The following is a 22,115-nucleotide window of genomic DNA, read 5'->3' as shown; positions in this document are numbered from 1 at the left end:
AGAACAATAGGGCATAACCTTAAAATTAATAAATTCAGTAGTGAATTCAGCAGCAACCTTTTATACCCAGAGAGTGCTGAGAATGTGGAACTCACTTCCACATGCAATAGTTGACTGGAATAGCAGAGAAGTATTTAAGGGGAAGCTCGATAAGTACTTGAGGGACAAAGGAATAGAAGGATATATTGATGGGGTGAGATGTAATAGGTTGGGAGGAGGCTCGTGTGGAGCATAAACACCGGCATGGACCAGTTGGGCTGAATGGTCTGTTTGTGCTGTACATTCTGTGTAATCCACTCAATGTCCCTTTGAGTGCTGAGTAAAGACGGACCACATTAAGCTCGTGGCAGCATTTCATGTTTATTAAGAGCTGTGTTACACAAGTTCCCAATCACAATATGATCACAGACTAAAGGGGAATCTGTCCCCATTCTACACACAGCGAAAGTTAACACACAAGATATTGGGGACAGTTGTACCGAAAGCTCCATCTCACAAAGCTGGACAATCATTTCACTGACGTCTGATATTATTAAACATTGAGATTGTTTGACAAAAACTGAAATTGCTACAGCGATTACATTGCAAAAATGCAGATTGCACACATTGAATGATCTGTTCCATTACATTAAACACCAGCAAAAATCAAACTCCACTGCCAACTTGCACCGCCTCAGTCGGAACACGAGGAGGCGCTGATGGTCTTGAGAAGAGGCGAGCTCAGGGAGCCGTGGCTGACGCTGCAGGAATAGCTGGAGCCCTTGTTCCAGGCGGCGGCGGGGACTCTCAGGTAACTGCTCAGGCTGTAGGTTTGATCGCTGTCCGGGGACACGGCGCCTGTCGTCACCCCGCTGTCTGTCTCTTGGCCATCCACGCTCCAGCGGAGCCGCACCAAGCCCGGCTTAAAGCGACTCACCAGGCAGGACAGAGTGGCCGATCCCGAGCCGATTTCTTCCGAGGAGGGAGGGAGGAGAAGAACCGAGGGGCTTCGATCCTCGCTGCCTGTGTGTGGGGGGAGAGAAAATTCATTAGTTGATGGAATCCGTCAGCAGTGGGACGCTCTGATCTGAAATCAAAGGCACCAAAGAATCCCCGAACAATATTCACTTTAAAATAAATTAGTGATTAATACAGGAGTTCCAATAAATTCTTTAATCTCTAATTCCTCTGCTCCTCTGACAATTCTGTTACCCACATTAATAAAGTGACTTGGTTCAAAAGTACTTCATTGGCTGTAAAGTGCTTTGGGACGTCCTGAGGTCGTGAAAGGAGCTGGAGAAATACAAGTGTTTCTTTCTTTCTTTCTTTCTTTCTAACTTGTAAAGTAACAATAGAAAATGCTGGAAATACAGACCGGGTCAGTCAGCATGTGTGAGGTGGAAAGATCAGTAACTGATCAGTTCAGGTGCAGGTTACACCCCCGGAACCGCACTAACCTGTCTGTTCCCCTTACACACACTGACCGACCGGCCGTGTAGTCCCAGCATTTTCTGTTTTTATTTAATTTCCTATAATTGCAGTTCTTTCCCTTTTTACTTTAATATAATAAAGGGTTTGATTGCCTTAAAATGCGGTCAGTGTTAACTTTAAAGAGGTGAATTCACGGAGCTGTGAGCCGCTTTTCACCGAGAGTCCACACATGTTCTGATATCTCAAACTGATGCAGCCCTTTCAAAGAGCCGCCACGGGCACGATGGGCTGAATGGCCTCCTTCTGTGCTGCATCATTCTATAAGATTCGTTTTTTTTTTTTACAATTCATGTTTTTCAGAATTGCGTGTTAGAAACTGATCCGCTTTCAATGTTGCGGCGATGATAATTGAGCCGGGTCTGTTACCGGCTATTGAAGAGTTCACTGAATAAAGAGAGGACATTGTACACGGGCTGGGAATTAATGCACTGACTCTGTCTAACAATATTGTAAATAGTTTACACAGAATTACACAGAATATACAACACACAAGCAGGACATTCGGAATAACCAGTCCATGCCGGTGTTTATGATCCACTCGAGACTCCTCCAATCCTTCCTCATCTAACTCTATCAGCATAACCCTCTATTCCCTTCTCCCTCATATGCTTATTCAGCCTCCTTTTAAATGCATCTATACTATTCTCCTCAACCACTCCCTGTGGTAGCGAGTTCCACATTCTCACCACTCTCTGGGTAAAGAAGTTTCTCCTGAATTCCCTATTGCATTTCTTGGTGACTATCTTATATTGATGGTCTTTAGTTTTGCTCTTCCCCACAAGTGGAAACATTCTCTCTGTGTCAACTCTATCAAAACATTTCATCATTTTAAAGACCTCTATTCGGTCACCCCTCAGCCTTCGCTTTCCCCGGTTTGATGAAGGGTTTTCACTGTTCAATATTTCTAGTGAAAGGGTGATCAAGGATTGTAAAAGATTCTCGCTACAGAGACAAGTAAGGATTCCTCCCCGCGCGGGTGAACTGATTTCTCTCTCGGGGTCAGCTCAGTCTCGCTGGTCCCGGAGTGATCCGTTCAACACTGGGCGGTAGCGGGACCCGACAGATCAACCCAGGAGAATCGGCGCTATCCCCGGGGGGACACTGGACAGGGAGAGTCAGCAGACACAGCCTGGGGGAGGGGAGAGGGTCAGCAGCGAGAGAATGAGATGGAGAGAAAGTACCCTTCAACAAGCATCACCCAGTCTCACTCACACACACGGGGCTGGTCAGTAATTGTCACTGCGCCGCTCTATGGTAAAGCGCCGGTTCTGCTCTATAAACAGCGGGGAGATTGCGAATAATGAGCTCAGACAGATTAAATATCTGAACACGTATTTCAGAATAAAACTAGTCCCGGCAAGTGAATACAATCCCGACTAGTCCCGGTGTTGCTGGCGACAGGGAGTCGATCCAACCGGTTGTGTGCTGGGACAGCGGGTCTCGGGAGGGTCCTCTCTCTCTCCCAGCCCAGAGCCGGTGACCCGACGGCTGCCGTCAGGGGGACAATACGACACAGGAATAAAACCAGCACCAACATTGAAAGTTGCAAATGACCGTAAATGTGTTGGGATTCCCCCGGGGGCTCTCCCGCCGGCTCCGGTCAATCTTTAAAAATCAAACGGTGCCCACTCTGGACAATAGATATAATTCTACATACACAAAGAAATAAGAAATGCATAGCATAGACTCACACAGCACAGAAGGAGGGCATTCGGCCCATTGTGCCAGTGCCGGCTGTTTGAAAGAGCTCTCCAATCAGTCCCACTCCCCTGCTCTTTCCCCACAGCCCTGCAATAGTCTCCTGTTCAAGTCTCAGTGTAACATCGGGACATATTCAGTGTCCACTGTCAGAACCTCACAGTGTAGCTCACAGCTTTCTCTCTCTCTCTCTCTCTCTCTCTGTCTCTTGCCGCACCCGAATGATACCGGCGCTTCGAGGGTTAAATTACGAGGCCGGGGTGTTTAAAATGTGAAAAGGGATTCGATCAGGTAAACAGAGAGAAACGATTTACTCCGGTCGGGGAATCAAGAACAAGGGGAGATCAACTTAAAAATAGAGCCGGGCCGTTTAGGAGGAAAGCTCTTTTTCACACAGGCTCGAGAGGCTGAATGGCCTCCTCTTGTCCCTCTGTCACTATTTTATCAATCAGTTCTCCTATGAGGACATGCAGCCCATCGTGCTTGTGCCGGCTCTTTGAATAGAGCTCTCCAATTATTCCCACTCCCTTGTTCTTTCCCCAAAGCCCTGCATTATTCTTTTCAAGTATTTCTCCAATTCCCTTTTGAAAGTCACAATTGAATCTGCTTCCACCGCCCTTTCAGGCAGCGCGTTCCAGATCACAACAACTCGCTGCGTAAAAAGAACACTTCTCCTCATCTCCCCTATTGAATGGTAGCAGGAAATGGTGTCAAACTTCATTTCAGCGCAGTATTATTCCCCGAGGCGCTTCAACAATTCCAAATCTGACCAGTTTAACATGTTTTGGGTATAAATAGATCCAACATCAAAATTCACTGAATGGAGATTTCTCTGACGCCCGGGAATGAAAGCGACTGTAAATTAATAATAATTGAAACAATGTGAATTACAGAATGAGAGAGTCACTTACTCTTTATACTCAGGACGGTCCCCGGTCCGAAGATGAATCCCGAGTCCCACACAGCACAGTAATAGACGGCGGAGTCACCGGGCACCAGGGTTCCGATGGTCAGAATGAAACTGTTACTGGAGGCATCTCTGGAAGGTTGAAATCGGTCCGTGAAGCCGGTGCCTCGGTAGATGCTGCCACTGGTATAATGGCTTATCACCCACACCGGAGCTTCCCCGGGTCGCTGTCGGTACCAGCTCACATACGTGCTGCCCACAGCCCCGTTCTGCATCGCACACTGTAACCGGACGGTCTGACCCGCGGAGACAGGATCGGATATTGGAGACTGATTGAGGACGGGAGCCGCCAGGACACCTTCAATAAAAGAAAAAAATCAACCCATTCAGAGACGTGGAGCAAATAGGACGTTAATGCTTCAATAAACACGGAAATAAAACCACGCGATTCTCGTTATTGAACCGATTTAGTTGCGGATAAACCCGTGACTAAAACCATCCGTCTCTCACCTGTTAAATGGATCAGCAGAACCCACAGGAGATGCATCGCTGGAGCCATTTCCTCCGGAGAAGCGCCAACAGCCGCCGCTCAAATTTCCGACTGAACCGTGCGCTGTTCCTGTAAACTCCGGGACCCGGTCCGGTTACAGTGTCTGCAAACCCGAGACACCGGGTGTATTTATTACCCGGTATGCAAATGGGTGGGAGGGGCCAGGAAAAGGAAGGAGGCAGAATTTTTATTTCGGGTATTTTTTAAATCTATTTGTGTCTGATTAAATTATTAAACTCTTAATTTCCAAGATTTCGAAGATTTTGCGCTAAATCAATATATGTAGTGTGTGTTCTACCCCAGAAAAATGAGGGGCGGATTGTAGAGATACGGATCAGCTGATGCACTTCGGCCGGAATCATTCTGATAACGCGCTGTTACTCTCTGATATATTGCATCAGATTTTAAAATAATCTTTTCCCCCTAAAATACAGATTTCATAATAGACTGACGTTCGCTTCTCTAAATCAGCAGCAAGACAACCCTGGATTTGTCAATCCTTTAAAATTGGTGTTAGAATTGATAACTATGATTTGGGCTTCAGTCTGTAAATACATTTCTGATGAGAATATTCCTGAGGCGGATTAAAGAACGAATCAGATGAACGAGAAAGAGGGGAAGAAAGCGGCATTTTACACCCTGCCCCGGATTAAAGAGAAGTTGTTCTATTATAGTCTGAGTCATTCCCTTTAAAACTCAGGAGGGCAAATAAAACTCGGCACAATATTAATAAAATGACACCTTGCCTTTAATTTGCTGCCGGTCCGATTAATGCGCGCAGCTCCCGTTTTAAACCCTGTTCCAGTTGAATTATTAAGCGGCGGGGTCAGTTGTTTCTGGGGCTCTGTGATGTTGAACACTTCCCCTGTTTGGAGTCAATCCCTAACTCCTCACACTGAGTCTGGGTTCATGTTTTTAAAAGTCAGTTTGAAACTGGTTGGTGTCAGTTACTTGAGGGCGAAAGAAAAATGCATCAAATTGTTAATAATTGGGTTGGATCGAAATATTAGCGTGAATGGAATAATATTTTTTGTTTAATAAATATCTCAATTGTGTAACTGTGAAGTTAGGTACTCCCCTGTTCCTTAGAAAAACACACAGAGCGGCCGGAGGGATTCTCGCCCCCTGGAGTACCTGGCACTGAATTCGGGCAGGGATTGGTTCTCACCTGGACAAGGGGCTTTTCGGTGAAGCCCAGGTGCTTGGTTCTGTTTCTGCGTTTGAACTGATCACTGATTCCTCCGTTCTGTTAGAATTATTAAATGTGCTTTGGTGCTGTGACTGGAGCTGTTCTCTCAACCTTGCACAGGGACCAAGAGCTTTGTCACTGCTGACACCGACACGGCTGACTGGAGAACCAATCATTGCAGAGCACTGGCCACACCGCGCACTGCACCTTGGGAACTGTAGTTCCACATTAGGTACGAATGCATGAATTGCAACAGTTATAGTTTCCTTTCTGGCGCAAAAACACGAAAGGAAAAGCGGCTCAACCATGGCTATCAAAAGAAATTATGGATAGTATTAGATCCAAAGCGAATTCATAAAAAGTTGCCAGAAAAAGTAACAACCTGAGGATTGGGAGCACTTTAGAATTCAGCAGCAAAGGACCAAGAGATTGATTGACAGGGGAAAAATAGAGTATGAGAGTAAACTTGCAAGGTACATAAAAGAGGACTGTAACAGCTTCTGCAAGTATTTAAAAAGGAAAAAGATTAGTGAAGACAAATGTAGGTCCCTTACAGTCAGAAACGGGCGAATTTATAATGGGGAACAAGGAAATGTCTGAACAATTAAACAAATACTTTGGTTCTGTCTACACGGAAGAGGACACAAATAACTTTCCAGAAATGCTAGGGAACCAAGGGTCTTGTGAGAAGGAGGAATTAAAACAAATTAGTATTAGTAAAAAAAATAGTGGAGAAATTAATGGGACTGCAAGCCGATAAATCCCCAGGGCCTGATAATCTGCATCCCAGAGTAGTAAAAGAAGTATCCATGGAAATAGTGGATGCATTGGTTGTCATCTTCCAAAATTCTGTAGATTATTGGACAGTTCCTGCAGATTGGAGGGTGGCAAATGTAACCGCATTATTTAAAAAAGGAGAGAGAGAGAAAATAGGGAACTAAAGACTAGTTTGCCTAACATCAGTAGTAGGGGAAATGCCAGAGTCTATTATAAAGGATGTGATATCTGGACACTTAGAAAATATCAACGGGATTAGACAAAGTCAACATGGATTTAGAAAGGGAAATCGTGTTTGACAAACCTAATGGAGTATTTGAGGATGTAATTGGTAGAATAGATAAGGGAGAACCAGTGGATGTGGTGTATTTGGATTTTAAGAAGGCCTTTGATAAAGTCCCACCTAAGAGGTTAGTGTGTAAAATGAAAGCACATGGGATTGCGAAAAATATACTGGCATCGTTTGAATATTGGCTAACAGACTGGAAACAGAGAGTAGGAGTAAATGGGTCTTTTTTGGGGAGGCAGGCGGTGACTAGTGGGGTACCGCAGGGATCAATGCTTCGGCCCCAGCTATTCACAATATATATCAATGATTTGGATGAGTGACCAAATGTAATATTTCCAAGTTTGCTGATGACACGAAACTAGGTGGGATTGTGAGTTGTGAGGAGGATGCAAAGAGGCTTCAAGGCGATTTAGACAATTTGAGTGAGTGCGAAAGTACGTGGCAGATGCAGTATAACGTGGATAAATGTGAAGTTATCCACTTCGGCCGGAAAAAGCAGAAAGGCTGCGTATTATTTAAATGGTGATAGATTGGGAAATGTTGATTCACAGAGGGACCTGGGTGTTCTTGTACACCAGTCACTGAAAGCAAACATGCAGGTGTAGCAAGCAGTTAGGAAGGCAAATGTTGTGTTGACCATCATTGCAAGAGGATTTAAGTACAGGAGCAAGGATGTCTTACGACAGTTGTACAGGGCCTTGGTGAGACGACACCTGGAGTACTGTGTGCAGTTTTGATCTCCTTACCTAAGAAAGGATATACTTGCCATGGAGGGTGTGCAGTGAAGGTTCACCAGACTGATTCCTGGGATGGCAGGCCTGTCGTATGAGGAGATATTGGGTCGACTAGGCCTGCATACACGGGAGTTTAGAAGAATGAGAGGGGTTCTCGTGGAAACGTATAAAATTCTGACAGGGCTAGACAGACTGGATGCAGGGAGGATGTTTCCCCTGGCTGGGGGGTGTTTAGAACGAGGGGTCACAGTCTCAAGATACGGGGTAGGACATTTAGGACTGAGATGAGGAGAAATGTATTCACTCAGAGTGTGGTGAATCTGTGGAATTCTCTACCACAGAAGGCTGTGGAGGCCAAGTCACTGAATATATTTAAGAAGGAGTTGGTGGAATTTCTAGACACAAAAGGCATCAAGGGGTATGGGGAGAGAGCGGGAATATGGTATTGAGATAGAGGATCAACCATGTTCATATTGAATGGTGGAGCAGGCTCGAAAGGCCGAATGGCCTACTCCTGCTCCTATTTTTCTATGTTTCTATGGCCAATAGCCATGTCAGCGCGTCTATTGACACCACTGTGTCAGATCTACCTCACCACCACCTGTCTCGACCCATCCACTTTCTCCAAATTATCACACTGCTTGTCCAACATCCAGCACTGGATGAGCAGAAATTTACACCCACTAAATATTGGGAAGACCGAAGCCATTGTCTTTGGTCCCCCGCCACATATTCTGCTCCCTCACCACGGACTCCATCCCTCTCCCTGGCAGAACCAGACTGTTCACAATCTTGTTGTCATATCGGACCCTGAGATGATCTTCCATCCACATATCTGCAACATTAGTAAGACTGCCTATTTCCACCTTCTTAACATCGCCCATTTCTGCACTTGCCGCAGCTCATCTGCTGCTGACACCCTCATCCATGCCTTTGTGATCTCCAGACTTGACTATTCCAAAGCACTCCTGGCCGGCCTAACACTTTCTACACTCCGTAAACTTGAGGTCACCCAAAACTCGACTGCCCGTGCCCTAATTCGTACCAATACCTGTTCAATGATCACCCCTGTGCTCGCTGACCTAGATTGGCTCCCGTTTAGGCAACACTTTGATTTTTGACATCTCATTCTTGTTTTCAAATTCCTCCATGGCGTCACTATCCCTCTCTCTGTAACATCCTCCAGCCCCACAACCCTCCGAGATATCTGCGCTCCTCTAATTCTGGCCTATTGAACATCCCCAATTATAATCTCTCAACCATTACTGGCTGTGCTTTCAGCTGCCTGTGCCCTAAGGTCTGGAATTCCCTCCTGAAATCCCTCCACCTGTCTATTTCTCTCTCCTCCTCTAACACGCTCCTTAAAGCCTACATCTTTGACCAAGATTTTTGTTATCTGTCCTAATATAGCGTTCGTTCTTACGTGGCTTGGAATCATTTTTTTCCGAAAATCATCTTGTGAAGCACCTTGCGACATTTACGACATTAAAAGCGCTATATTAATACCAGTTGTTGTTGTTGTATTTGGATCGGGACTTAAGGCCGGACTCACAGCAAACAGCCTATTTTACAGCAAACAAACCTTATTTGCTCAGCAAACAGAGTTTATTTAAGCAGTGCAGTACAGCAAACAGTCTACAGAGTCTATTTAAGAAGAGTCTGTACGAACTACAGCAAATAGAATTCCAGACCCAAATTTCAGCAACTTCCCTCTCTCTGTCTCTCTGACTCTCTCTTTCTCTCTGTCTCTCTCTCTCTCTCTTTCTCTCTTTGTCTGTCTCTTTCTCCCTCTCTCTGTCTCTCTGACTCTCTCTTTCCCTCTGTCTCTGTCTCTCTCTCTCTCTCTTTCTCTCTCTGACTCTCTCTTTCTCCCTCTCTCTGTCTCTCTCTCTTCAAAAAGTATGTCATTGGCTGTAAAGCGCTTTGGGATGTCCGGTGCTGGTGAAAGGCGCTATAGAAATGCAAGTCTTTCTATTTTCTATCAACTTTAATCATCTTAAACACCTTAGTTTGAGATAGTTTAGGTGTTTGTTGAGGGTCTCTGTGGCTTTACATTGCAAGTTAAATTACTGTTCCCGCCTGCTGTGGATTCGCTCGTAAATCTGATAGAACCCATTCGAGTTCGCGTCTCTTTCCCACCTTCTTTTTTGATGACATTTTCAATGCAGCAAAACCCGCCGATGTGTCGAGTGTGGTCACGCGGGCTGTCCCGAGCCTGGATAACATGTTAAAACAGAGAAATATATAGATATTTAGATCATGTTTATATCAGCTTACTTGTTCTCCATAAGACACGGTTCTGGCTTACTGTTTATAGGCAACAGTAGACGGATATTGACCATAAATAATCTCAAATTAGAAACCAACAAGATTCTTTTTAAAATCAAAGTATCCATTCAGCCAACTGCAATGTTTGATTGGTTGACACGTCCACCCAATCCAATCAGCCGTTTCATCATACGCCATTTGCCAGGACAAGTGTTTCCAGGGTCAAGGGGCATAGTTCCGAACAATGGACCCAGGTCATTGGTTTAAGAGAATGGAAACCGGTGATATGGCGCCCCTACCGGCTAGCGCAGAGTCTGCGTGTGCCTGGGACTCAATGAAAAAGTTGCTTGCCAGTTCGGAGGGCCAAGCTCGCTGCTTAGTGGCGTAGACAGATAGCAACAGCTTCTCCTTATAGCACACAGAAATGTACAGGTGCAAAAACACATACACACATACACGCACTTACATACGCACATACATACACACAAAACACATACAGACAAACAACTACACACGTAAACATACGCCTAGAAAGACAAGGGCATGGGAACACCACCACCTCAAAGTTCCCGTCCAAGTCACACATCATCCTGACGTGGAAATATGTCGGCCGTTCCTTCATCGTCGCTGGGTCAAAATCCTGGGACTCCTTCCCTCACAGCACTGTGGGAGCACCTTCACCACATGGACTGCAGCGGTTCAAGAAGGTGGATCACCACCACCTTCTCAAGGGCAATTAGGAATGGGCAATAAATCCTGGCCTTGCCAGCGACGCCCACATCCCGTGAATAAAGAATAATACTCTCACACACACAGAAACACATATATACACACAGACATCCTCACACATACATACACACGTATATATACACACACACACACACAGACGCACAGCCACACACACACAGACACGCAGAAATATAAACACACTCACCAAATATAAACACAGACATACGCACGCACATAAATGTCTGCTTAAGTCTTGCATATCGACTTAGCATGGAAGCCATTTAGCAACATAGTTTGAGTTATCTTCACAATTATCCAGGATTGTCGTCGCATTTCTGCATCTCTACAATAATTCCTGTGGCTAAAGTATTAAAATCAATCACCCCGCAGGGGGCCGGGGCGGGGGGCCTCGACACCTGTAGAGGTAATAAAAATATTTCAACATCTGGGTATCTGAAATACAAACAAAAACTGTTGGAATTACACTGCGGATGAGTGTCTGTCGAAGGCATTATGCCCAAATCATTAACTCATCATTTCTATCAGTAGATGCCAGTGCGGTTGATGGATTCGCTTTGTTTCCATTCAGAGCGATAATGGGGATTGGATGGAAATTAAGATGACGTAGACTGCGGTCGGCTCTCTGTTCATGGGGCGAAAGATTCCTTTGAGTGTTTGAGGCGAATAGCTTCGATGCAATTAAGGGGAAGCTAGATAAACACATGAGGGAGAAAGGAATATAAGAATATTTTGATGGGGTGAGATGAAAAGGGGCGGGAGGAGACTGGTGCGGAGCATAAACACCGGCATGGACTGGTGGGGCCGAATGGCCTGTGTCTGTGCTCCACATTCTGTGTAATTCTATGGAAGGCGCCGAAGGAACCTAAGTCAAGGGTCGCCATCTTCAGAAGGATGAAGCGGTCTGGAAACTGGCAGATAAGAGAAAGTTACTTCAGTTTTAATTTTAGAATGAAGTACTGGTAGAACTGGTTTTGAACTGAGAAGACCATTTTAGTACCTTACTGAATTTCTGAACAGTGATGCGGAAATGCCTGACCTCAGCTGAAAAAGAAGCGAGCCTGGCCTTGAAGCAGAGAGTGGACAGCTCGTTGGCAGCGAAGACGCGCTTTGGCTGTGACCGCGCCTGTTGCTCTGAATACCACAGACCACGCTGCTCGGGCCGCTTGCGAAAATATGTGCAAAGTGCAGCGAGTTGGGGAAGCGGCTGGCCGAGATTCTGACTTGAGCTGGAAAATAATGGCCGAGCTAGATGCTCTCTGTGGATTTCCTGTTTCTGCAGGTGAGCCGTTCACACACAGAAAGGTCAAACAGTGAGGCACCATGTTCAACCGCACGCAGAAGACAGTTGTCACGGAGGGTAGATTCAACTGAACAGAGAGCAGACTCGAGTATATTGACCTCATTTACAGCCTCTCCTTCCATGTGACACTGGGTCCTGTTTATCTGCATTGCCCGGTGTTTGCACAGGAGTAATTGATACTATTCTGACCCTCAATATCATTCATTAAATATCCACTCCCTCCACCACCGGCGCACCGTGGCTGCAGTGTGTACTATCTCCATACAGGCTGCACTGCAGCAACTCGCCAATGCTTCTCCGACAGCACCTCCCAAAACCACGACCTCCACCACCTAGCAGGACAAGGTGAGCAGGCGCTTGGGAACACCACCACCTCCAAGTTCCGCCCTCCAATTCACACACACCAACCTGACTTGGGCAAATATCGGCCGTTCCTTTATCGTCGCTGGGTCAAAATCCTGGAACTCCCTCCCTAACAGAGCTGTGGGAGCACCTTCACCACACGGACTGCAGCGGTTCAAGTAGGAAGTCCACCACCACCTTCTCAAGGACAATTAAAGGTTGGCAATAAATGCCGGCCTCGCCAGCGATGCCCACATCCCACGAACGAGTAAAAATAAACGACCAGCTTCTTACTTTGATCAAAAGATAAAGAAAAGTGTGTTTACATCAAATTCTCAGAAACTCACCGTCCCTAGGTTTCATTGTTCTAAGGATTTGGCCAGTGCAGATTCTCGGAGATTTGCTCTGTCGGCCACCTGCTGAATTTCCTCTGATAAGTATTTCCGGTGAAATCACAAGCCAGCTCTTTCTGGAACACCTTTATGGTCCAATAGCAACCATTAGACACCCTTATTCACGATGCTGCGAACAGATTGTAGCCAGGGTTCAATGTCCCTCATTTATTCGGTGATTGGAAACGCTTCCGTGTCGTCACTGCTTTTGGATTACATTCTGAACCTCTGGCTTTCACCTCCCAATCCCGTGACCACCACCACCTAGTAGGACAGGGGCAGCAGGTGAATGGGAACAGCACCACCTCGAAGTTCCCCTCCAAGTCACAGATATAGAATCATAGAATCATAGAATGGTTGCAGCACAGAAGGAGGACATTCGGCCCGTCGAGCCCGTGCCGGCTCTCTGCAAGAGCACTTCCGCTAGTCCCACCCCCCGCCCTTTCCCCGTAGCCCTGTATTAATTTCCCTTCAGATACTTATCCAATTCCGTTTTGAAAGCCATAATTGGGTCTCCTTCCACCACCTTTTCAGGCAGTGCATTTCAGATCCTAAATAATTGTTGCATAAAAAAGTATTTCCTCATGTCCGCTTTGGTTCTTCTGCCAATCTCCATAAATCTGTGCCCTCTGATTCTCGACCCTCCTGCCAATGGGAACAGTTTCTCTCTATCTACTCTGTCTAGACCCCTCATGATTTTGAACCATCCTGACTTGGAAATATATCGGCCATTCCTTCATCGTCGCTGGGTGAAAATCCTGAAACTCCCTCCCTAACAGCACTGTGAGAGCACCTTCACCACACGGACTGCAGCGGTTCGAGAAGGCGGCTTACCACAACCTTCTCAAGGGCAACTAGGAATGGGCAATAAATGCCGGCCTTGCCAGTGATGCCCACACCCCGTGAATGAAGTAAATACATTTCTAAACTTTAACAACCAAAATTAAAATTCAGAACAATGACAAATGCACACATACATACAATGACCTTTCTGCCACCCTCTCCGAACTATAATCGAAAGCTCTTTATGGCCACTCTGCAATTTGCATTAGACTGACCGCTGTGACGCACAGACGCTGCCCACATGTATAATGCATGAGACGTGGGATGCAACAGGATACTGCACCCAGAGGCTTAGCTCGTGATAGTTTCCACTGCATCGGAAGGGGGTGTAACCAACTGTGTGTGCGCTCGGGTCACTCGGCGCCCACTCCCACTGCAGGATGTTGGGAGCGAGCACGGGAATAACTGAGCGCGGTTCCGGCCTTGAGATGTTCAAGGAAGCTTTTCCCCTGATCCTCATTGTCCACGTGTCCTGGCCTTACGGTGAGTGGGACACGGTTCCAAACTCCTAACTGGAATCAGGCAATAACTGGAAACAATGGACTGTGTTTACTAAGTTGAAAGTGTTTCCGAGCTAACAGCTTTTTGGCTATATTTTCTCCCCCTTCCTATCTCTGTAACCTGCTCCAGCCCTGCAACCCTCCGAGATCTCTGCGCTCCTCCAATTCTGGCCTCTTGAACTTCCCCAATTTTAATCGGTCCAGCATTGGCGGGCCGAGCCTTCAGCCGCCTGAGCCCTAAGCTCTGGAATCCCCTCCCTAAACCTCTCCGCCTCTCTCTCCTCCTTTAAGACTCTCCTTAAAACCTCCCTCTTTGACCCAGCTTTTGGTCACCTGCCCTAATATGTGTGACTCTAATTCTGTGACTCGGTGTTAAATTTCTGTAAAGCGCCTTGGGCCGTTTAATGACGTTAAAGGCGCTGTATCAAAGAAAGTTGTTGTTGATAATGTTGGTTTACTTTCTAGTCCCTCTGTAAGGTGAAGTAAAGGGGAAATAGAGAATGGATATAACCAGCAATAACTGAAGGCAATAATGATGCTGTTCTTAAATTACAGGCGAAGTGTTTCAACGTGGCTTCTTTCTATCGCTCAATAATCAGTTCTAATGTAACAATAACCCCTCTAGTTGCAGAGTCTCAGCACTTTCTGTCTCGGAGCCCCTTCACAGTGACAGCCGGAGTCGGCCAGTCGGTTCAATTGGAATGTCACCAGAATTATGAAGTGGAATTTGTCAATAGCTATTTCTGGTACAAGCAGCGTGTGGGTGAAGCCCCGAGACTAATCGATATCCCATCCTGTGATCGGACCGATTGCAAGTTTACTTCTAAAAGTGGACACACCAAATTTATCCTAGAAAACCGCGATGTGCAGGTGGCTGACACTGGCTCCTATTACTGTGCTGATAGGGACGGCTATGCACCACTCCAGAATGGATCTACACTGCTGGTTGGAGGTAAGAGCGAAACCAAATTGAATTCAGATCATGCACAGCAATATAATTCAGTGTAAACTAAGAGTTAACTGCGTCCCAATCCCTGTCCAGACAGTTCCACACCCAAGACGGCTGTGCTGGTGTTTGCTCCGCCGGGGGAGCCGCATTTAAGGGACACCGTCCCCTTGGTGTGTTTGGTCACTGGGGTTTCCTCGAACCAGATTGCTATTTACTCGAACGTTACCGGCCAGATGACCGAGGGACGGAGCGATTCCGGTACACTGGACCCGGACGGGACCTACAGCATCAGAAGCCATGTGATGGTCTCGGGGGAAGCCTGGAGAAGCGGCGGGGTCTGCACCTGCATTGTTGAGCTGGGTTTCAAGGACAAATCTTGGGCCAAGAGCGTGTCGCTCCCCAAAACAGTGGCAGGTGAGTCGGTGATCTGTATAGCGAAGGTCAGTATTCAGCTTTAGCGTCAGTTGGAGTAGTTCACTCGCTCCTAAGCGCCTGAAGTCTGTAAATAAAACAACACCACGGGATAAGCATTAGTATCTATATATTAGGAGAGATAGCGTGGTCAGTCTGTTATAAAATACATTGAAATAAGCTATGTTTACCCTTCCTCACAGGTCTTGTAAAAACTTTCGCCGCTCTTGGCTGACTTTACATTTCTGCGTGTCATCTTAGAAAGATACAGCGCAGAAGAGGGCCATTCGGCCCATCGTGCCTGTGTCGGCTCTTTGAAAGAGCTATCCAATTAATCCCACTCCGCCCTGCTCTTTCCCCATAGCCCTTGCAGGATTCTCGCCTTCAAGTATTTATGCGATTCCCTTTTTAAAGTTAGTAGTGAATCAGCTTCTCAGGCAGCGCATCAACAACAACAACAAGAATTTGTATTTATATAGCACTTTAATGTAGTAAAACCTCCCAAGGCGCTACACAAGGGTATTTTAATACAACAAATTTGACACCGTTCCCCATAAGTATAAATTAGGGCAGGTGACCAAATGCTTGGTCAAAGAGGTAGGTTTTAAGGGGCGTCTTAAAGGAGGAAAGAGAGGTAGAGAGGCGGAGAGGTTTAAGCAGGAAATTCTAGAGCTTAGTGCCTAGGCAACAGAAGGCACGACCACCAAAGGTTGAGCGATTTTGAACAGGGATGCTCAAGAGGGCAGAATTAGAGGAGCGCAGATATCTCGGGTGATTGTGGGGCTGAAGGAGTTTACAGAGATAGGAATGGGCGAAGTCATGGAGGGATTTGATAACAAGGATGAGAATTTTGAAATCGAGGTGCTTCTTAACCCGGAGCCAATGTAGGTCAGCGAGCAATGGGGAGATGGGCGAATGGGATTTGGTGCGGGTTAGGACACGGGCAGCCAAGTTTTAGATGACCTCAAGTTTATGTAGGGTGGAATCTGGGAGGCCAGCCAGGCGTGCATTGGAATAGTCAAGTCTGGAGGTAGCAAAGGCATGGATGAGGGTTTCAGCAGCGGATGAGCTGAGGCAAGGGCGGACACGGGCGATGGAATGGATTGGAGTGAGCGTGCTTTCTGACCTGAAACTAGTCAAGAGATGCCGTGAAATAGTTGGCTGAACACGTCTGCTGGGATCAGACTCTCGCTCATTTCCACCTGTTTATTTTCTCGTTTCCTGTTTTGAAGAACAAACCCTCCTTATCAATCCCCACTTTCCGCGTGGAATATATTTTCATGTAATCGGGTTATGAAGCCTCAGTTAAATTGGGTAATCATTCCAGTTTATCACTCATAAAACATGGCGGTTATATGTGCACAAATCTTTGAAGGTGGCAGAAAAAGTCGAGAAAACTATTAAAAAACATATGGACTCTTTGGCTTTATCAATAGAGGAATAGAGTACAGAAGCAAGGAAGCTATGCTAAACCTTTATAAAGCAATGTTTGGGCGCCAGCTGGAGTATTGTGTCCAGTTCTGGGCACCGCACTTTAGGAAGGATGTCAAGGCCTTGGAGAGGGATGCAGAGGAGATTTACCAGAATGGTTCCAAGAATGAGTGACTTCAGTTATGTGGAGAGACTGGAGAAGCTGGGATTGTAATCCTTAGAGCAGAGAAGTTTAAGAGGAGATTTAATAGAAGTGGTCAATCATGAATCATGAAGGGTTCTGATAGAATAAATAACGAGAAACGGTTTCCAGTGGCAGAAGAGTCGGTAACCAGAGGACACAGATTGAAGGTGATTAGCAAAAGAACCACAGGCGACATGAGGAGACAATTTTTTCTGCAGCGAGTTATTGTGATCTGGAACGCGCTGCCTGAAAGAGCGGTGGAAGCAGATTCAATAGTAACTTTCAAAAGGGAACTGGATAAACACTTGAAGGGATAACATTAACAGGGCTATGGGGATAGAGAAGGGGATGGGACTAATTGGGTAGCTCCACGAACGAGCTGGCACAGCCACGATGGGTTGAATGTCCTCCTTCTGTGCTGTAATCATTCTATGATTCTGTTTTCAAATAGTATGTTTTCATTGTGCATTATTAAAATTATGGGGCAATACTGAGAGTGCCGTCTGTCAATTTGCAACAACTTTCACTTGTCCAACATTAGTCACATTGGCTGGCTTTTCCTTTCACACCCCGAGTCTGATGCTCCTTCATTGTAAGTGCTTTAAGCTTCTCAGAAGAGAATCCCAGAAAGTAATGATTTGATCCAGCAGCATTTTCTATGTGTTTCTCTCTGTAGAGTGGTGCATTCCGTCCCTTCCCATTGCCATAACTGTCACGGTGATCCTGGTTCTAGTCTTGATCCTCATTTCCATTTGGAATCATAAAAGCGGCAGATCAGGTGAGAATTTATGTTTATGAGGAATATTTTAATAAATGTTTGTTTAATGTGATTCTCTTCTCAAAGCGTTAAATGCTAATTGCAGTTAATTGTTTCAGAAGAACGAGTCAAGAGACCCCACAATGAAAGGTGAGTAACTGAACCATTCACAAAGTTCCTCAGTAACAGTCTCACTCTATTTAACACTGTGTCAAAACCAGTTCACCCCGACTACAATTTCAGCATATCCCACATTCTTTTAAGATTGATTTAAAGTCCATTCCGCAATTCTGTTCACAATATTTATGGCATGTTACCAAGGATTGACAAGAAGTAATGCTTGTTTAAAATTTATATTTGCATACAGTTTTAGTTTGAGAGAGAGAACGACAAGAGCGGGAAGAAATGAACGAGTCTTGGGTGAGTTGGGTTGAATTGTTGGTGCAGATAGAACATCAATTGTGGAATATTTCAAAGATCAATAAGTTCATTTCCCGCCATCAAAATGACCTGCCATCGTTCTCCTGTCAGCCGAATCTCCAGAAAGGCAAATTATTGGTTATTAATGCTGACAATTATGTATCAGATGGACAATAGACGCCAGACACCGGGGGTGAATCATCCATGTCCATCCATTGGCGTATTGGGGAACCATTAGCATAGTGCCGGATATTTGGCATAATGGGGTACCATTGGGGTATTGGTGGACAATTAGCGTATTGGGGCATTATTGGCTTATTGGGGTACCATTGGCATATTGCTGGACCTTTGGATGATCATTGGCTTATTGGGGTACCATTGGCGTATTGCTGGACCATTGGCATATTAGGGGCCCATTGGCGCATGATGCCTCTATAATTAGATATAGATTAGCCAGAATTGATCATATTTAAATTCATATTCTTAACTGTTAATACACAGGTGACACCCATCAAATGGAGGCGAAGTGGACACATCAGGGTGCAATACATGTAAGTAGGTTCAGTGAACCTGTTGCAATAATATACAGGAACTTGATGATTTCTGGGATGGGTGCAATGTGCTGCATGTGGGATATTTCACATGGTTGGCATTGAGCAAGTCATCGTCCAGATGATTTTAATTTGCAGCGAATCGCACTCGTTGCTCCAACTGGAAACAAACAAATCCTGCAGCCCTCTTCCCATCTGACAATAGAAAGGATAGGTTAATGTTCCAGGTAGAATGCCTTTGCACAAAAATCTAGGCTGCTCTCCCAGTGCGGTACTGAGGGAGCGCCGCACTGTCAGAGGGCCAGCACTGAGGGAGCGCCGCACTGTCAGAGGGGCAGTAATGAGGGAGCGCTGCACTGTCGGAGGGGCAGTACTGAGGGAGTGCTGCACTGTCGGAGGGGCAGTACTGAGGGAGCACCGCACTGTCAGAGGGGCAGTTATGTGGGAGCGCCACACTGTCAGAGGGGCAGTAATGAGGGAGTGACGCACTGTCAGAGGGGCAGTACTAAGGGAGCGCCGCACTGTCGGAGGGGCAGTACTAAGGGAGTGCTGCACCGTCGCAGGTGCCATCTATGAGATGATTAAACTGAGGCCCCGTCTGCCCTCTCAGGTGGACGTAAAATAACTCACGCCACTTTCTCGAAGAAGAGCATAGGAGAGTTCTCCCTGGTTTCCTGGGCCAATAGTTATCCCACAACCAACATTATTAAAAAACAGAGTATCTGGTCATTATCACATTGCTGTTTATGGGAGCTTGCTGTGCGCAGACTGGCTGCCACGTTTGCTATATTACAAGAGTAAATACAATTCCAAAGTATTTCATTGGCTGTAAACTGCTTTGGAACGTGCTGAGGCCATGAAAGATGCTGTGGAAATGCAAGTCTTTCTTTCTTATAGGACGTGTGATGGCATGTGATTCAGTCTGGGTATGACTGATTGTGCGTGTGTCACTGAGTGTGAGTATGAGTGTATTTGAGTGTGTGTATGTATGTGTAATTGAGTGTGTGTGTGACTCTGTCTGGGTGTGGTTGATTTTGTGTGTGTGTGTGTGTGAGAGTGATTGAGTGTCTGTATAAGAGTAAGGAAGTCTTGCTACAATTGTACAGGCCCTTGGTGAAACCACACCTGGAGTACTGTGCACAGTTTTGGTCTCCTTATCTAAGGAAGGATGTACTTGCCTTGGAGGCGGTGCAACAAAGGTTCACTAGATTGATTCCTGGGATGAGAGGGCTGCCCTAGATGAGAGATTGTTTAGATTGCGCCTATACTCTCTGGAGTTTCGAAGAATGAGAGGTGATCTCATTGAAACATGCAAAATTCTGAAGTGGATTGATTGACAGTGTAGATGCTGGTTGTTTTCCCTGGCTGGAATGTCTAGAAACAGGGGCCACAGTCTCAGGATAAGGGGTATGTCATTTAAGACGAAGTTTAGGAGGAATTTCTTCACTCAGAGTGTTGTGAATCTTTGGAATTCTCTGCCCCAGAGGGCTGTGGATGCTCAGTCTTTGAGTATATTCAAGACTGAGATCGATAGATTTTTGGACTCTAGGGGAATCAATGGATATGGGGATCGGGTGGGAAAGTGGAGTTGAGGTCGATGATCATCCATGATCTTATTGAATGGCGAAGCAGGCTCGAGGGGCCGTATGACCGACTCCTGCTCCTAATTCTTATGTTCTCTGATCTTTCAAAGAGCCAGCACAGGCACGATGGGCCGAATGGCCTGCTTCTGTGCTGCATCGTTCTCTGATTACATGAAACACGACTGCATGTCGAGATAGTTTGACCTGCCTTTAAATATCTTGAAATGTCAATGTTTAATATATTTTCCTCTCTCAGGGCGGCCCTCGAGGCCAGATACTTTACGCCTCTCTGGAATTTGCTGCCTCGGAAAAGTCATCAAAAAAGAAGGCGGGTCGCGGACGAGAACCCGGAGGGTTTCGATCCGATGGATGTGGGAGGAGACCGGACTTACAAAAGAACCCACAGCCTGCGGGGGGAAAAAGGGAGCCACGGAGACTCCCGTCAAACATCTAAACTATCTGCCTGCCCTCGCCAGAGTTTGCAAAGACTCTTTCTGTTCAATGTAAACGAACGTGCTTTGAGTATTGTAAAGATATTCCACTGCATTAGTGTAATTCAAGTGTGAGACAAACATTCAGAGCAGAATGTTCTCGGTTTGGTGTTTCTCTGAACCTTTCCTGCTCACCCTGCAGCTCCAGTTAATAACAAGATTTTATTTGTAAATGCCTGTGTATAAATAAAATAAATTATTCTTCGAATGTAACGCTGCATGAGAGGTTCCTATCGATCAATACTTCACTTATAATTAAATGTGATCAGGATAAAACTTCAATGACTATTCAGCTGGAAATGTCGGTTTATTGCAAGAGGTTTGGAGTATAAAAGCAGGGCAATCCTGATACAACTGTACAGGGTATTGGTGAGACCACACCTGGCGTACTGTGTACAGTTTTGGTCTCCTTATTTGAGGAAGGATATACTTGCAACCCCATTATCATTGTATCATGCGAATACCAGGATGGTAGAAGGTGAACTCGGTGAACCTTGGCCTTTTCTCGTCTAGCAATTCCTATGTTCAAGCTCCCAGGTTTGCACAGTATTGGGAGAGAATATTAAGCCAAAGACAGGATTGCAACATAGGTGGTTATATTGCTTTATCCATCAGCGTCAGATCAGTCTAACTATTCCCCTTCTGATTAGTTTGGAATCAGCATGTACAACCGAATGAGATTCAGGAGCAATAAAAACTGTTCCTGGCAAAGACACTTTGAAAACCACCTGTCAGAAACTGTCCAATAAATCGCATGAGGTTTTCAACAAATTCATAACAACTGCGTTCTTGTTAATGTTAATTTATACTGTAGGGTTCTATAAAGCAGGTCGATGTTCACCAAGATGATGCCGGGGCAAAAAAGGGTGAAATTCTAAGGACAGGTTCCATAGACTAGCCTTGTATTCTCCAGAGTTTAGAAGATTAAGGAGTGACCTATTGAGGTGTTTAAGGTGATTAAAGGATTCGATGGGGTAGATAGAGAGCGACTATTTCCTCTGGTTGGGGAATCCAGAATAAGGGGGCAAAGCCTTAAAATTAGAGCCAGGCCGTTCAGGGGTGATGTCAGGAAGCACTTCTTCACACAAAGGGTGGTGGAAATCTTGAACTTTCTCATCCAAAAAGCTGTTGAGGCTGGGGGTCAATAAAAATTTTCAACACTGAGATTGATAGATTTTTGCTTGGCAAGGGTATTAAGGGTTATGGGGCCAAGGCGGCTAGATGGAGTTAACCTACAGGTTAGCTCTGATCTAACTGAAAGGCGGAACAGGCTCCAGAGGCTGAATGGCCTCCCCCTGTTCCTCTGTTCCTGTCGCTAGTAGGATAATT

At 45.8% G+C, this 22,115-nt stretch overlaps 2 protein-coding genes across 2 annotated transcripts in view; one reads left to right on the top strand and one right to left on the bottom strand.

Moving 5' to 3' along the window:
* Positions 1-341: 341 nt before the first annotated feature.
* LOC147086455 (immunoglobulin gamma-1 heavy chain-like) overlaps positions 342-22,115 on the bottom strand; it is a 52,434-nt gene continuing 30,660 nt past the window's right edge. Inside the window, exons 5-7 of the mRNA XM_085978255.1 lie at positions 4,586-4,664; positions 4,080-4,433; positions 342-1,002 (exon numbers count right to left, since the gene is read on the bottom strand). Of these exons, the coding sequence (XP_085834381.1) occupies positions 674-1,002; positions 4,080-4,433; positions 4,586-4,664 (762 nt within the window). The 3' untranslated portion in view covers positions 342-673. The remainder of the gene's footprint in view (positions 1,003-4,079; positions 4,434-4,585; positions 4,665-22,115) is intronic.
* Positions 13,938-20,799, top strand: LOC147086457 (uncharacterized). The gene is made up of 8 exons (XM_085978561.1): positions 13,938-13,992; positions 14,635-14,961; positions 15,052-15,372; positions 17,661-17,762; positions 17,861-17,891; positions 18,109-18,161; positions 18,663-18,711; positions 20,545-20,799. The coding sequence occupies exons 1-8, from the start codon at positions 13,938-13,940 to the stop codon at positions 20,747-20,749; spliced, it is 1,143 nt and encodes a 380-aa protein (XP_085834687.1). The 3' UTR covers positions 20,750-20,799.

This window comes from Somniosus microcephalus, unplaced genomic scaffold (genome assembly GCF_052327205.1).
Source record: "Somniosus microcephalus isolate GS21.2 unplaced genomic scaffold, FLI_Smic_1.0 unresolved_chr7, whole genome shotgun sequence".
Lineage (NCBI taxonomy): Eukaryota > Metazoa > Chordata > Chondrichthyes > Squaliformes > Somniosidae > Somniosus > Somniosus microcephalus.
This window is presented reverse-complemented; position numbering and strand designations above follow the sequence as displayed.

Bases quoted from the DNA above. Each gene is read 5' to 3' on its own strand.
- LOC147086457 (XM_085978561.1), top strand. From the start codon at position 13,938: ATGTTCAAGGAAGCTTTTCCCCTGATCCTCATTGTCCACGTGTCCTGG. The intron at 13,993-14,634 runs GTGAGTGGGACA...TAACCCCTCTAG, and splicing joins CCACGTGTCCTGGCCTTACG to TTGCAGAGTCTCAGCACTTT. The intron at 17,892-18,108 runs GTGAGTAACTGA...ATTTGCATACAG, and splicing joins AAGAGACCCCACAATGAAAG to TTTTAGTTTGAGAGAGAGAA.